The sequence below is a fragment of the Ovis canadensis genome, chromosome 7 (assembly GCF_042477335.2).
Source record: "Ovis canadensis isolate MfBH-ARS-UI-01 breed Bighorn chromosome 7, ARS-UI_OviCan_v2, whole genome shotgun sequence".
NCBI lineage: Eukaryota > Metazoa > Chordata > Mammalia > Artiodactyla > Bovidae > Ovis > Ovis canadensis.
Window position 1 is genome coordinate 14,924,963 of NC_091251.1, and position 14,670 is coordinate 14,939,632.

The 14,670-nt window shown below is 35.6% G+C and overlaps 1 protein-coding gene across 2 annotated transcripts in view; it reads left to right on the plus strand.

Moving 5' to 3' along the window:
- The window catches only part of YTHDC2 (YTH N6-methyladenosine RNA binding protein C2), a 72,612-nt gene that overhangs the window by 26,422 nt on the left and 31,520 nt on the right, over positions 1–14,670 (plus strand). For both annotated transcript variants that reach the window (XM_069595279.1, XM_069595280.1), the window contains exons 10-17: positions 1,057–1,192; positions 4,862–4,988; positions 5,374–5,439; positions 10,378–10,556; positions 10,800–10,896; positions 10,971–11,058; positions 11,145–11,225; positions 13,584–13,666. In XM_069595279.1, coding sequence (XP_069451380.1) covers positions 1,057–1,192; positions 4,862–4,988; positions 5,374–5,439; positions 10,378–10,556; positions 10,800–10,896; positions 10,971–11,058; positions 11,145–11,225; positions 13,584–13,666 — 857 coding nt within the window. The remainder of the gene's footprint in view (positions 1–1,056; positions 1,193–4,861; positions 4,989–5,373; positions 5,440–10,377; positions 10,557–10,799; positions 10,897–10,970; positions 11,059–11,144; positions 11,226–13,583; positions 13,667–14,670) is intronic.

Below are 14,670 nucleotides of genomic sequence, written 5' to 3' on the forward strand. Positions count from 1 at the left end.
CTGGAGTGGGGTGCCATTGCCTTAAAATTGTTATTTAATGTTGGGAATATCCATTTGATTCAGTGAATGGCATTTTGATTCTGTAAATTAGTGATTCTTAAGCCTGGCTACATATTAGCATCTCCTGACCAACCTAGATAGCGTATTCAAAAGCAGAGACGTTACTTTGCCGACTAAGGTCTGTCTAGTCAAGGCTATGGTTTTTCCAGTGGTCATGTATGGATGTGAGAGTTGAACTATGAAGAAAGCTGAGCACCAAAGAATTGATGCTTTTGAACTGTGGTGTTGGAGAAGACTCTTGAGAGTCCCTTGGACTGCAAGGAGATCCAACCAGCCCATTCTGAAGGAGATCATTCCTGGGATTTCTTTGGAAGGAATGATGCTAAAGGTGAAACTCCAATACTTTGGCCACCTCATGCGAAGAGTTGACTCATTGGAAAAGATTTTGATGCTGGGAGGGATTAGGGGCAGGAGGAGAAGGGGACGACAGAGGATGAGATGGCTGGATGGCATCACTGACTCGATGAACGTGGGTCTGAGTGAACTCTGGGAGTTGGTGATGGTCAGGGAGGCTTGGCGTGCTCAGATTCATGGGGTCGCAAAGAGTCGGACATGACTGAGCAACTGAACTGAACTGGACTGAGGAACATTTAAAATCCTGTGGAATCTGGCCTCCATCAGAGATTCTGATGTACTTGCTCTGGGGTGGGTCTTGGCTTCAGTGTTGACAAGCTCCAGGTGACATTTCCTCTGTGGGACAGTTGGGAGAAAAGACCACTGATCTGCAGGTATATTAAGAACATTGTGTCAGAAGCACAGTTAATATTGTGACTAGATCATACTGCCTTGTTGACAAGCTTATTCTCAGGTAAAAGATGAATGTGAAAACAAGATACAGTATTGGAAATGATAATGTTTATGATGAAATGGCAAACTTTTATGTCAAATCCTTTGATATTACACTGTATGACTAATAGTTCTTATGGTCATTTTGGCCATCTTGTGTTCTTTGCCAGCAAAGGTTAAATAATTTATAATCTTTGTTTCTTTTTGAAGACAGAAAAAGATGTGAATTGCCTTGAACCATGGTTAATAAAGGAAATGGATGCTTGTCTTTCTGACATATGGCTGCATAAAGATGTTGATGCCTTTGCTCAGGTCTTTCACCTTATTTTAACGGAAAATGTTAGTGGTAAGTGTAAATTATTTCAGTTTTTTAAATTACTCTTGCAGCTATCTATTATGATAGAGATATAGTTTAATTAATAAAATTCAAGATTCACTTTTTGTTCACCACCAATAATTTATTCTTTTGGAGTACTTATTTCAGATGTACAAGTGAGGATTTTTCTTAGTAGCATAGTAGAACAGATATTGTGCAATAGAATAGTATTATGTTAAATCAAGGATTCTTAACGTAATGTCTCCAGAACAGTTTTATGGGGTCTGTGAATATATGATAATTATATGCAAAAGTGTTTTTATGTGTATAAGATTTGTGATATAAATATACTCACCCCCAAATCACCCCTCTTCCTCCTTGAAAATCCAAATATCTTGGATTTTCAAAGAGATTTATGATTTCGAAACAGGGAAAAATGTTAATATCTTTTGCTCTAGATTATTCATTCAATAAGTGAAAAATTTTAGTATACCTTTAGTTCTTTAGGCTCAAGTTCTGAATCACACGTACCTGCATTATATCATGTTACATATTTTCATTAATGATTTACTCTGATTTCATTCATTGATTATAATGGATATTAATAATCAGAGGTGAGTTTTAGAACCCTAAAGGCTTTTAGGCAAAAGGTAGAATGATGGTAATGGAAGGTCAGTACTGAAAGGGACTTAGTTGTCAAATTGAACTTCTCAGCATTATTATAATTGACCACTCCCTTCTTGAAACATGTTCTTCAGTTTACTTCTGATATTCCATACTTGATTTATTTTTTTCTCATCTCTCTGACTGGTAGGTCTTGGTTCCCTTGGCAGGATTTTTGTCTTTTTCTTTACCTCCGAATATGGACTGTCCTAGCCCTCAGTCCTTAAATTACTTCTCTTTACGCTTACTCCTGAGTTGAATCTCATCTAGTTGTAGCTTTAAATATTTATTTAAAATGACTCCTAACTTGATGTCATCTCCAATCCTGACTGCTCCTCTCACTTCAATATACCTCACTACTTGACACCTCCAGTTGGAAGTCTGTTAGAGGAATAAAAATAGATTTACGCCAAACAACTTGATTTTCTATCTCCTAACCTCTCTCTCAACGTGCTATTTCGTGAATGTTCCTCTAGTGATCATTGTCAGTTTTAGACCCCATTAAAAATGCAAGTGCTTGGCCATCCCAGGCACACTGAATCTAACCTTAGGGTACTACCATTCACCTAGTTGCTAAGGTAACAAAATATAAAATCATCTTTGACTTTGCTCTCATACCTCACGTGTAATCCATTATCAAATCTTGTTAGTTTACTTTATAAATAAATCCTGAATCTCGCCATATTTTACTGCCTATACTGCTGCCATCCTAGCCCAAGTCAACATTTTTTTCCTGGACTGTTACGCTGACCTATTAACAGCTTCTGTTCTTATGTTACTTATAGTCTGTTCTCCAGAGAACAGTTGGATTGATCCTTTCGAAAAGGAAATTGGATCATGCTACTTCTCTTCTCTCAACTTTCTGATGGCTTTCAGTTATACTTTGAATAAAAATCAAAGTCTTTTCCCCTGATTTAGTCTCTGATATTCTTTTTAAATCTCATTTTCTACTGTTTGCCTTGTTCGCTGTAATTTAGCCACTCTTATCTTCTTGCTCTTCATATATGCTGTCTCATTCCCATCTTTGGGCCTTTGCTTTTGTTGTTTTTTTATGCTTGAAATGATCTAATATGCCTACTTCATTTAGGTTTCTATCCATAAGTTAGGAAATTTGAATTTTGAGACACATTGCTTTAAAACATTTATGAAACATTTTAAAGTATTTTTGTATTATCTTTGACCCTCTTTTTAGATATTTCTTTTGTGACTAATAGACTATTACTTTGATAATGGTCATCTCTCCTTTATAGTTTTATTGGACATTTTCCAGAGCCCAGTATTCTAATGTCTTAAGCCATGTGTAGTGAACTAAAATGTTAGCATATCTCTATGAACAGTAATTTACTTTCCATATTTTTATTTCTCTTCTAAAATCTCAATGCTTAATTTTAAGGCACCAGAAGTTGAAAATACTTCATGTGATCCAGGAAACCTTTGACTTCATAGATTTCTTTTTAACTGTATCAATTTTCCTGTGTGATCTTGTGTAGCCAGGTAGTAATTAGCTGGTTTAGTAGGACTAGGCTTTCTGTGGAATGCTGGATGCTAGTCATCTATTGCTGCATAAGAAATGATTCCCAAACTTAGCAACCTAAGACATTTATTATTTTACATAGTTATTGAGAGTCAAGAATCTGGGAGCAGCTTAACTGATTGGTTCTGGCTCCTAGTCACTCATAGACTGGTAGTTAAGCTGTTGGCAGGGGTGCAGTGATCTGAAAGTTTACTAAGACTGAGGATCTGCTTCTAAGATGGCTCACTCTCATGGCTGTTGGCTAGAGAACTCAGTTTGTCTCTGCTGTTGGCAGAAGGCCTCTGTTCTTTGCCATCTGGACCATCCATAGGATTGCCTTGTTCTTCTCAGAATGTGACAGCTGGCTTTTCCCAGCGTGCTTGATTCAAAAGGGAAAAAGGAAAAGCAAGCAAGAAATTGTAGGTACCTTTCATGTCCTAGTCTCCAAAGTTGCACACCATTTTTTCCACTTTATTCTATTTGCTAGAATGAGTCGCTTAGTCCAGCTCACACTCAAGGAGAGAGGAATTAGGCTCCACCCTTTGAAGGAAAGAGTATTAGTGAATTTTTGGTCATTTTCTAACTCCCATGCTTATCTGTACCCCTAATTGAATATTCCATTGAAGTAGTAATTCTCATATAATGAACACAAATCATAATCTTTGCAGATCTTTTTAATAATGCATGTGCTTTCTCACCTGAGACTACTGAATCTGAATCTAGAAGTAAGGCATAGCTATCTGTGCTATCAGAAATAAAAAGCCTGAGGTAATTCTCTTATAAGTCCCCCTGTCTACCTTAAGAACCATTGGTTTATATTAATATTTGATACCATGTTTTAGAGGGTTGTTAACCTGTTTTACTATAGAGAGTTTTTCTCAGTAGTGATTTCTTTCTGAAATTACCAACTTTGTACTTTGTGAACATTAGTTCTAAGTAATTATAATACATTGCATTGCTTGAAATATATTTTAAGATGGAATTTAAATTCAATAAAAGTTTATTTTTTTTCTCATGGATGGTTTTTATGGGAAGTAAACTTTCTGCCAGTGTTACTCTCTTTAAGCATCTTATAATAAGACCCTGGATTGATGGGGGAATAAAAGCAAAATAAAAGGATGTCAAAAAATCATTTAAAATTTTTCATTTGCCCTTTTAACTTTCACTACCAGATTCTGATGATGATTAACTTTTTAATTATATCTTACCATTTGATTAAGGCAGAATCTAGATTTAAGAAGGTTGCTTAAGAGTTCAACAAAGTTAGTAGCTTTCCTTTCTGCTTTGATTAACACTATCTTTCCTTCTCCTGCCTTCCAACTTGTGGTACTTATTTTATCCTGCTTATACTAATGACATATCAGTATCAGATCTTAGATGATCTGAGTTAGGGGTTATACAGTGCTGTTATATATTTAGGTAAATGACCATGTCCTAGGTTAATTCCCCTAACATTCAAAGAAATTAAAATGTATTTAAATAATTTGAAAATGTAACATTTACATGTCTTTTCTTTCTTTTAGTTGATTATAGACATAGTGAAACCAGTGCAACAGCTCTGATGGTTGCTGCAGGACGAGGTTTCTCAAGTCAAGTAGAACAGTTGATTAGTATGGGAGCCAATATTCATAGTAAAGCATCGAATGGCTGGTAATTTTTAATTGCATCTGTTCTTTGTATACCTTTGTATAGCTACATATATCTTTTTTGATTTCTTATATTTGCCTTTATATTAAAAGCTATTGTGAGGGGACTTCCCTGCTGGTCTGGTGGTTAAGACTCTGAGCTTCCACTGCAGGGGACATGGGTTTAATACCTGATTGGCAACCAGGATCCCACAGACCATGCAACACAGCCAGTAAATAAATAAAGTTGCTTAAAAAAAGGAAAAACTTAAAAAAAAAAGAAAGCTGTTGTGTAAAATTGCTCATACATATCTACTTTAATTGATGAATGAATAACTTTGAGTAATTAGTTTCCTAATTTTGAGAACATGATTTGTCTTTTTAAATTTGATACCTTTGAATTTTGTCAGGATGGCTTTAGATTGGGCTAAACACTTTGGCCAGACTGAAATTGTGGATCTTCTAGAATCTTACAGGTAAAACTTTTTGCTGTTTTTAATTCTAACTCCTTTTGAAAAAGATTAGCCATATAAATCATAGAATGTGACCTATAAAAGCTATTTATAGTCTCTTTTCCAGCTATATATATATATTTGTAGTTCTAAGAACTTTTTCTAATAATAGTTTTCAGGTACTTTGTAGGTTGCTAATAAGATTTCCAAGGCAAACCATTCAGTATCACAGTAATCCAAGTCTATGCCTCAACCAGTAATGCTGAAGAAACTGAAGTTGCATGGTTCTACGAAGACCTACAAGACCTTCTAGAACTAACACCCCAAAAAGATGTCCTTTTCATTATAGGGGACTGGAATGCAAAAGTAGGAAGTGAAGAGATATCTGGAATAATAGCCATATTTGGCCTTAGAGTGCAAAATGAAACAAGGGAAGGGCTAACAGAATTTTGCCAAGAGAATGCACTGGTAATAGCAGATACCCTTGTCCAGCAACACAAGAGATGCTTCTACACATGGACATCACCAGATGGTCAATACCAAAATCAGACTGATTATATTCTTTGCAGCAAAAGATAGAGAAGCTATATATAGTCAGCAAAAACAAGACCGGGAGCTTTCAGTGGCTCAGATCACGAATTCCTTAGCACCAAATTCAGACTTAAGAAAGTAGGGAAAACCGCTAGACCATTCAGGTATGACTTAAATCAAATCCCTTATGATTATACAGTGGAAGTGAGAAATAGATTCAGGGGATTAGATAATAGGGTACCTGAAGAACTATAGACAGAGGTTTGTGACATTGTACAGGAGGCAGTAATCGAGACCATCCCCAAGGAAAAGACATGCAAAAAGGCAAAATGGTTGTCTGAGGAGGCCTTCCAAATAGCTGAGAAAAGAAGAGAAGCTAAAGCAAAAGAGAAAAGGAAAGATATAAGCATCTGAATGCAGAGTTCCAAAGAATAGCAAGGAGAGATAAGAAAGCCTTCCTCTACGATCATTGCAAACAAATAGAGGAAAACAATAGAATGAGAAAGACTAGAAATCTCTTAAAATAAATTAGAGATACCAAGAGAACATTTCATGCAAAGATGGGCTCAATAAAGGACAGAAATGGTATGGACCTAACAGAAGCTGAAGATACTAAGAAGAGGTGGCAAGAATATACATAAGGACTATACAAAAAAGATTTTCATAACCCAGATAACCACGATGGTGTGATCACTCACCTAGAACCAGATATCCTGGAATGTAAAGTCAACTGGGCCTTAGGGAACATCCCTGTGAACAAAGCTAGGGGAGGTGATGGAATTCCAGTTGAGCTATTTCAAATCCTAAAAGATGATGCTGTGAAAGTGTTGCACTCAGTATGCCAGCACATTTGGAAAACTCAGCAGCTGCCACAGGTTGAAAAGGTCAGTTTTCATTCCAATCCCTAAGAAAGGCAATGCCAAAGAATGCTCAAACTACCACACAGTTGTGCTCATCTCACATGCTAGTAAAGTAATGCTCAAAATTCTCTAAGCCAGGCTGCAACAGTATGTGAATCATGAACTTCCAGATGTTCAAGCGCATTTTAGAAGATGCAGAGGAACCAGAGACAAATTGCCAACATCTGTTGGATCATCAGAAAAGCAAGAGGGTTCCAGAAAAACATCTATTTCTGCTTTATTGACTGTGCCAAAGCCTTTGACTATGTGTATCACCACAACCTGTGGAAAATTCTTAAAGAGATGAGAATGCCAGAACATGAAGTTAAAATATATTAAAATGTCTATTATTCAGGAACACAAAATATTTATTTGACTTGGGTTTTTGTATTATATTACATCTATAGATTAAGTCTTGAATATTTGTTGGGAATACCAGACCATCTGACCTGCCTCTTGAGAAACCTGTATGCAGGTCAGGAAGCAATGGTTAGAACTGGACATAGAACAACAGACTGGTTGCAAATAGGAAAAGGAGTACATCAAGGCTGTATATTGTCACCCTGCTTATTTAACTTGTATGCATAGTACATAATGAGAAATGCTTGGTTGGAGGAAGCACAAGCTGGAATCAAGATTGCCGGGAGAAATATCAATAAATATCAAGAAATATCAATATCAATCATCAGATATGCAGATGATACTACACTTATGGCAGAAAGTGAAGAGGAACTAAAGAGCCTCTTGATGAAAGTGAAAGAGGAGAGTGAAAAAGTTGGCTTAAAGCTCAACATTCAGAAAACGAAGATCATGGCATCTGGTCCTATCACTTCATGGGAAATAGATGGGGAAACAGTGGCTGACTTTATTTTGGGGGGCTCCGAAATCACTGCAGATGGTGATTGCAGCCATGAAATTAAAAGACACTTACTCCTTGGAAGGAAAGTTATGACCAACCTAGACAGCATATTAAAAAGCAGCGACATTACTTTTCCAACAAAGGTCCGTCTAGTCAAGGCTGTGGTTTTTCTAGTAGTCATGTATGGATATGAGAGTTGAACTATAAAGAAAGCTGAGCACCGAAGAATTGATGCTTTTGAACTGTGGTGTTGGAGAAGACTCTTGAGAGTCCCTTGGACTGCTAGGAGATCCAACCAGTCCATCCTAAAGGAGACCAGTTCTAGGTGTTCATTGGTAGGACTGATGTTAAAGCTGAAACTCCAATACTTTGGCTACCTGATGTGAAGAGCTGACTCATTTGAAAAGACCCTGGTGCTGGGAAAGATTGAGGGCAGGAGGAGAAGGGGATGCCAGAGGATGAGATGGTTGGATGGCATCACCAACTCAATGGACATGGGTTTGGGTGGACTCCGGGAGTTGGTTATGGACAGGGAGGCCTGGTGTGCTGCGGTTCATGGAGTCGCTTAGAGTCGGACATGACTGAGCACCCGAACTGAACATCTATAGATTTAGTCTTGAATATTTATTAGATGAAGTAAACATTTGATGGATCAAATTATTTTTGTCATTTTAATTTCATTAAATGATAATGTAGTGTGTCAAAATTCTCTGCAGATCCAAATGCTAACTCTGGTGTGGTGAGTTTTGTCATTTCATTAATTGCACCCAGAACTTGCAGTCCTTTTAGTGCTAACACTTTGAAAGTTCCATTCTTAAGGTGTTAGCTGTAGCTTACTGGATACTACAGATTACCATGTAAAGCAGTTATCTGGATAATATTGTAGTATCCCAGCTAAGTCAGCTTTCTTTTTGTTCAATAGATCATGATATTATCAATTATACATTTAAAATATTTAAATTCAATTAATTATGTTTCCTGGATTGAGAAAGTTTATAGCTTTAAACAGCACAAAAGTAAAACAATAAACTTGAAATGGTTTAAATTGAACTTTAAAATTTTAAATACAACAGTTATAAAGTTGAAAAAGGCTCATGTTTTTCCTGTTGAAAGCAGTCTTATTTTTCTCCTAAGCTCTTTAAGAGACATTGAGCTGAACTGAATTTTCTAGAAATCATATTGATAATTTCTAGTGATGGCAGTAGTCTATATTTTTACATACAGCATGAAGAAACAAGTGGGTTATTCCAGTAATTTCTGCTGATGCTGGCTTTTGGGAAATAGCACAATCAACCTACTTTCAGTTTGAAGTGAAGTGAAAGTTGCTCAGTCATGTCTGACTCTTTGCAACCCCATGGACTATACAGTCCATGGAATTCTCCAGGCCAGAATACTGAAGTGGGTAGCCTATCCCTTCTCCAGTAGATCTCCCCTACCCAGGAATTGAACCAGGGTCTCCTGCAATTCAGGCAGATTCTTTACCAATTGAGCTATTAGGGAAGCCTACTTTTAGTATAGGAGAACCAAATTAACAGTCATGTTAAGCTGGTACCTGTACAGTTCTTTTATTTTTAATGAGAACTGTTTTTCAGAATATTGTTTATAATAATGAGTAGTTAGAAACAACCTATTAAAATATAAATGATGACCAAAAGTTTGTGTTTTTTAAGTTTTATTGATATTCAATTCACATATCATATAATTCACCTACTTTAGTGTGTATTCCAGTGGTTTTTAGTATGTTCAAAGAGTTATGCAGGCGTCACCACAGTCAGTTTTGATAAAATTTGCATCACCCCAAAAAGAAACCTGTGCTCATTAGAAGTCTCTTCTTATTTTCCTCAACTTTCCCAGCCCTAGGCAACCACTAATCTACTTCCATTTTCTATAGATTAATATTCTGGACAACTCATATAAATGAAATTATATAATCTGTGGTTTTCTATAATTGGCTTCTTTCACTTAGCATAATGTTTTTAAAGGTCATCCATGTTGTGACATCCTTTTAATGACTGAGTAATATTCTATTCTGGGTAGACTACAGTTTGTTTATTCGTTCATTAAATTATGAACAGTTCAGTTGTTTCCACTTTGGGGATGTCATGAATAATCACCGGTATAAATATTTGTGTACAGATTTTTATGTGGACAGATATTTTAATTTCTTCTTATACTATATTTCTAGAAGTCTAACTGCTGGGGCGCATGGTAACACTGTGTTTAACATTTTGAGAAACTGCCACGTTGTTGTCCAAAGTGGTTACATCATTTTACATTTCCACTTGGTTCCAGTTTCTTCACATCCTCTCTCACACTTATTATTATTTGTCGTTTGATAATAGTCATTCTAGTGGGTATGAAGTGGTATTTCACTGTGGTTTTGAATTTCATTTTTCTGATGACTAATGATGTCATGTGCTAGTTGGCTGTTTGTATATTTGCTTTGAAGAAATGTCTTCAGGTTGAGCTTTTTAAAAAGCACCTGTTGGCAAGTTTTACTTTGAATAATATACTTGAAACCAAAATATGAATTATATTATAGCTAGAGCATTAATTGTCACTTCACCTCTTAGAGTATATTGAAAATGTGAAGGTGGACATAATGGGAATAATTGGCAAGGGTTACTCTTTTTAATGGAATTCAACTTGATCTATTTTTTTTTTCCCTTCTAGTGCTTCTTTGGAATTTGGAAATCTGGATGAAAGCTCTTTGGTTCAAACAAATGGGAGTGATCTCAGTGCAGAAGACAGAGAACTTCTGAAAGCTTATCACCATAGTTTTGATGATGAAAAAGTAGACTTGGATTTGATTATGCATCTTCTATACAATATCTGCCATAGTTGTGAAGCTGGTAAATGAGTATTGTCTAAAAGAACTGTAATAGAAATATATTCTTTGATTTAGAAATTAATATTTTGTGTATATAAATTTTTATATAATTCCATTGATAATAATGCACAACCTCTTTAAATGTCAGAAGTATTAGAGCTTATCAGTACTTGAAAACACATATAGAGTTCATTATATCTAGTTGTTTTGATTGATTCTTGTTTTACAAAGAGATTGAATGTTAAAAAAATCATTCTTCTTCAAGGTGCAATATTGATTTTTCTACCTGGATATGATGAAATTGTTGGTCTGAGGGATCGCATCCTGTTTGATGACAAGCGGTTTGCTGATAATGCACATAGGTAAAAGCTAACACTTTGCATTTGTTACTTTTAATAACAGTTAGGTACCACAGTATATTTTCTCTTGTCAACAGATACCAAGTCTTTATGCTTCATTCAAATATGCAAACATCTGATCAAAAGAAGGTATTAAAAAACCCACCTGCAGGTGTTCGGAAAATAGTAAGCTTCATAAAATCTTTATTTTTCCATTTTGTTAGTCATTGGTTTTGTGTTCATATTAACTATGATATAATGTTCCATTGCAGATCCTTTCCACCAATATTGCTGAAACCAGCATCACAGTCAATGATGTTGTCTTCGTTATTGATTCTGGTAAGGTGAAAGAGGTATGTATGAATAAATTATATTTTTACTTAAATGAAGAAGGTTAAGTTCCATAACAATAAATATTTTTATGAGCAGAATTCATCTTAATGGGGAAACTTCTGGTTCTAGGATGAATTTGACATAGTAAATGTTAGTTTCACTGAAGTGAATATTCTACCTTAAACAATTCAGTTTGCAGGGTTGTCTTGTTATTCTAACAGTTTAGCTTCTGCAGTTTCCCTGTGGCTCAGATGGTAAAGAATCCACCTGCAATGCAGGAGAACCAGATTTGACCCCTGGGTTGGGAAGATCCCCTGGAGAAGGAAATGACAACCCACTTCTCTATTCTTGACTTGAGAATCCCATGGACAGAGGAGTCCACGGGCTTGCAAAGAGTCGGACACGACTGAGTGACTAGCACACACACACACTAAATATTAGGAAGGAAATGAAGCATTTGGCTAGTAACTGAAAGTTTTGTCAATGTGGAAATTTGATTACATATTTTCTATGTTTTCTTTCTGCTTATGGGCATGGACTGTGTCCTTCTTGTTCATTGTTACATTTCCAGTGCTCTGCATGTAGTTTTAATGGGTATTCAAAAAATGTTTAGTTCAAAAAAGCCTTCTTTAGTTCAAGAAAACAAACATAAAACCAGGCTTCAGCAAATGATGGCTACCAGAAGAATTGGGCCCATCAACTGCTTTTGTAAAAATAAATTTTATTTGAATAATGCCGTGTTCTTGTCCACTTTTACCCATTGTCTGACTGCTTTCACACTGCAATGGCAGATTTGAGTAGTTGCAACAGAGCCCCTCTGCAAAGACTAAAAATTTCTGCTAACACCTGATATAAATAAAAGTCAGTGTTTATTTCCTTGTAGTATTGCTGCTACTGCTGCTGCTGCTAAGTTGCTTCAGTCGTGTCCGACTCTGTGCAACCCCAGAGACGGCAGCTTACCAGGCTCCCCTGACCCTGGGGTTCTCCAGGCAAGAACACTGGAGTGGGTTGCCATTTCCTTCTCCAATGCATAAAAGTGAAAGTGAAGTTGCTCAGTCGTGTCCGACTCCTAGCGACCCCATGGACTGCAGCCTACCAGCCTCCTCCATCCATGGGATTTTCCAGGCAAGAGTACTGGAGTGGGGTGCCATTGCCTTTTCCGTGTAGTATTGCAGTGCCCACCAATTCTCAGTATTCCCAATGTTGGTCAGTCCTTTCATGAAAGAGGGGCTTCCCTGGTGGCTCAGAGGTTAAAGTGTCTGCCTGCAATGTGGGAGACCCGGGTTTGATCCCTGGATTGGGAAGATCCCCTGGAGAAGGAAATGGCAACTCACTCCAGTACTCTTGCCTGGAAAATCCCATGGAGGGAAAAGCCTGGTAGGCTACAGTCCATGGGGTTGCAAAGAGTCGGACAGGGCTGAGCGACTTCACTTTCACTTTCACTTTCATGAAAGAATTGAAAATTTTTGGTTTTCAAGGAAATAAATGCTATCCATGTTGGGAAAACAAATCATGTTTGCTCTAGTGGATATAAATGATCATTTTTAATGTGAAAAGAAGTTACCTTTGTGTGTTATTAAGAAAACTGATGGTAGTGTCAAAAGTTATTTTATACACAAAATTGATAAATGTAATATTAAAAATCAAAATAAGCAGCATCTTTTCTAAAAAAGTCATAATAAACTATTAAGAGAACCCATTTATATTTTTCTGTGTAGTTATTTTATGAAAAGGATGGTATAAAGTCACTAGAGTATATATATTCTAGTTAAAAATGAATATTTCTCTGTAGTAAATTTTCACTTTAGTAGTGAAAATATGGGATTAGTAGTGGTTCTTTTTTACTTTCTCTTTTGTCATTCTGGATAAGCTAATACATTAGTAGTTCAGCAAGAGATAAAGTGGATGGGGTTGAAAATTTTTCATTTGGGAATAGGATTATTTTAGTGATTATTACTGTTCTCTCCAATCAGCTTCCTGAAAAGTATGTCAGAAAATGTCTTTCCCTGATGACTCCTATTCCCCACAATGATGTAAATCTGATAGAAAATGACCTTAAGAGAATAGATCAGTTCTCTCCAATCTTGATGCTTTATGAGAACTGACTGCCATTTTTCAAGTGTAGTAGAGTAAAACAAATAGCTTAGCAAGGCACAGCATGAGGAAGTTCTACAGCTCTTCAGAGTTTAGTTTTCCTTTTTTTCCCTTAGAATGATTATAACCAGAAATCTGGATTTTTTAAAAAATCAGTACCCTGTGCTAATTAGTCAAAAGGGACTCTGAATTAAACTTGGCATGTTAAAATATATTCATAATGTTTTCTATTTCTTATTAAATACCTTTTATGTGTTAACATGAAGGTGATTTAAATATTACAGAAATCCTTTGATGCACTGAATTTTGTTACAATGTTAAAAATGGTATGGATTTCCAAAGCTAGCGCCATACAACGAAAAGGCAGGTAATGTATATTTAATGAACATTCATTCAATTCCCATTCAAATGGGAATATTTAATGTATATTCTACTTTCTATAAAATGTTGAAATCTTCATGTTTGTCTTAATTTTTATATTATTTTTTCAAAGCAGACAATTTTAATACTTATTTTAAAGTCAAATTTAGGTTATGTTAAAAGTAAAAATTTTTGCCTTGTATAACCTACACTCAGAACATGTAAAAAATTTAAAAAATGAAAATAAAAGCAATGTAAGATAAGATGAATTTCTGTACTATACAAAAAAACTCAGAATAAATCAATTAAATAAAGATCACTACATTAACCTCATGTATACCACATGTATCTCACATATATGTGAAGAAAGGCAAATTAATGAGGTACTAGTTTTTGCTTATCAGATTGGCATCAATGAAAATTTTTAAGTTGGAAAATTAAAAGTGTAAATTGGTGTGACTTCTTCACAGGATGATTTGAAATTGTTTATCAAGATCTCCCTTTTTGCAGTGGGTTCCACTTCCCATAATTTATCTTGAGTATACTTGCAAATGTGTGCAAAGATAAATGTTTAAGAATGCTTTTAGCAGTATATTATTAGTAGTGAAAAATCTGGGAACACTGTAATGTCCATAAATAGTGAAGTGGTTAAGCAAATTATATTATTGCCGCATAATGTCTTACTAAGTAACTGTTAAAAGGAAATAGGTAGATATATGTGTCTTATGTGGATAAGTTTTCAGAAACTCATATTAATTGAAAAAGTAAGTATAAAGCATATATCTAGTATTTTCTTGTGCTAAAAAGTATCTGTCTATGTTTATATATGTATTTAGACATACATTGTCACGGCAGAGAACAATATTAAAAAATAGCAGTTGTTGACTGAGAAGGAGGACAAAACAAAAGATTATATTATCTAAACTTAGTTGATAAAGCAGCAGCAGAGTTTGAGAAAACTGACTCCAATTTTGAAAGCAGTTTTGTGGGTAAAATGCTATCAAATAGCAT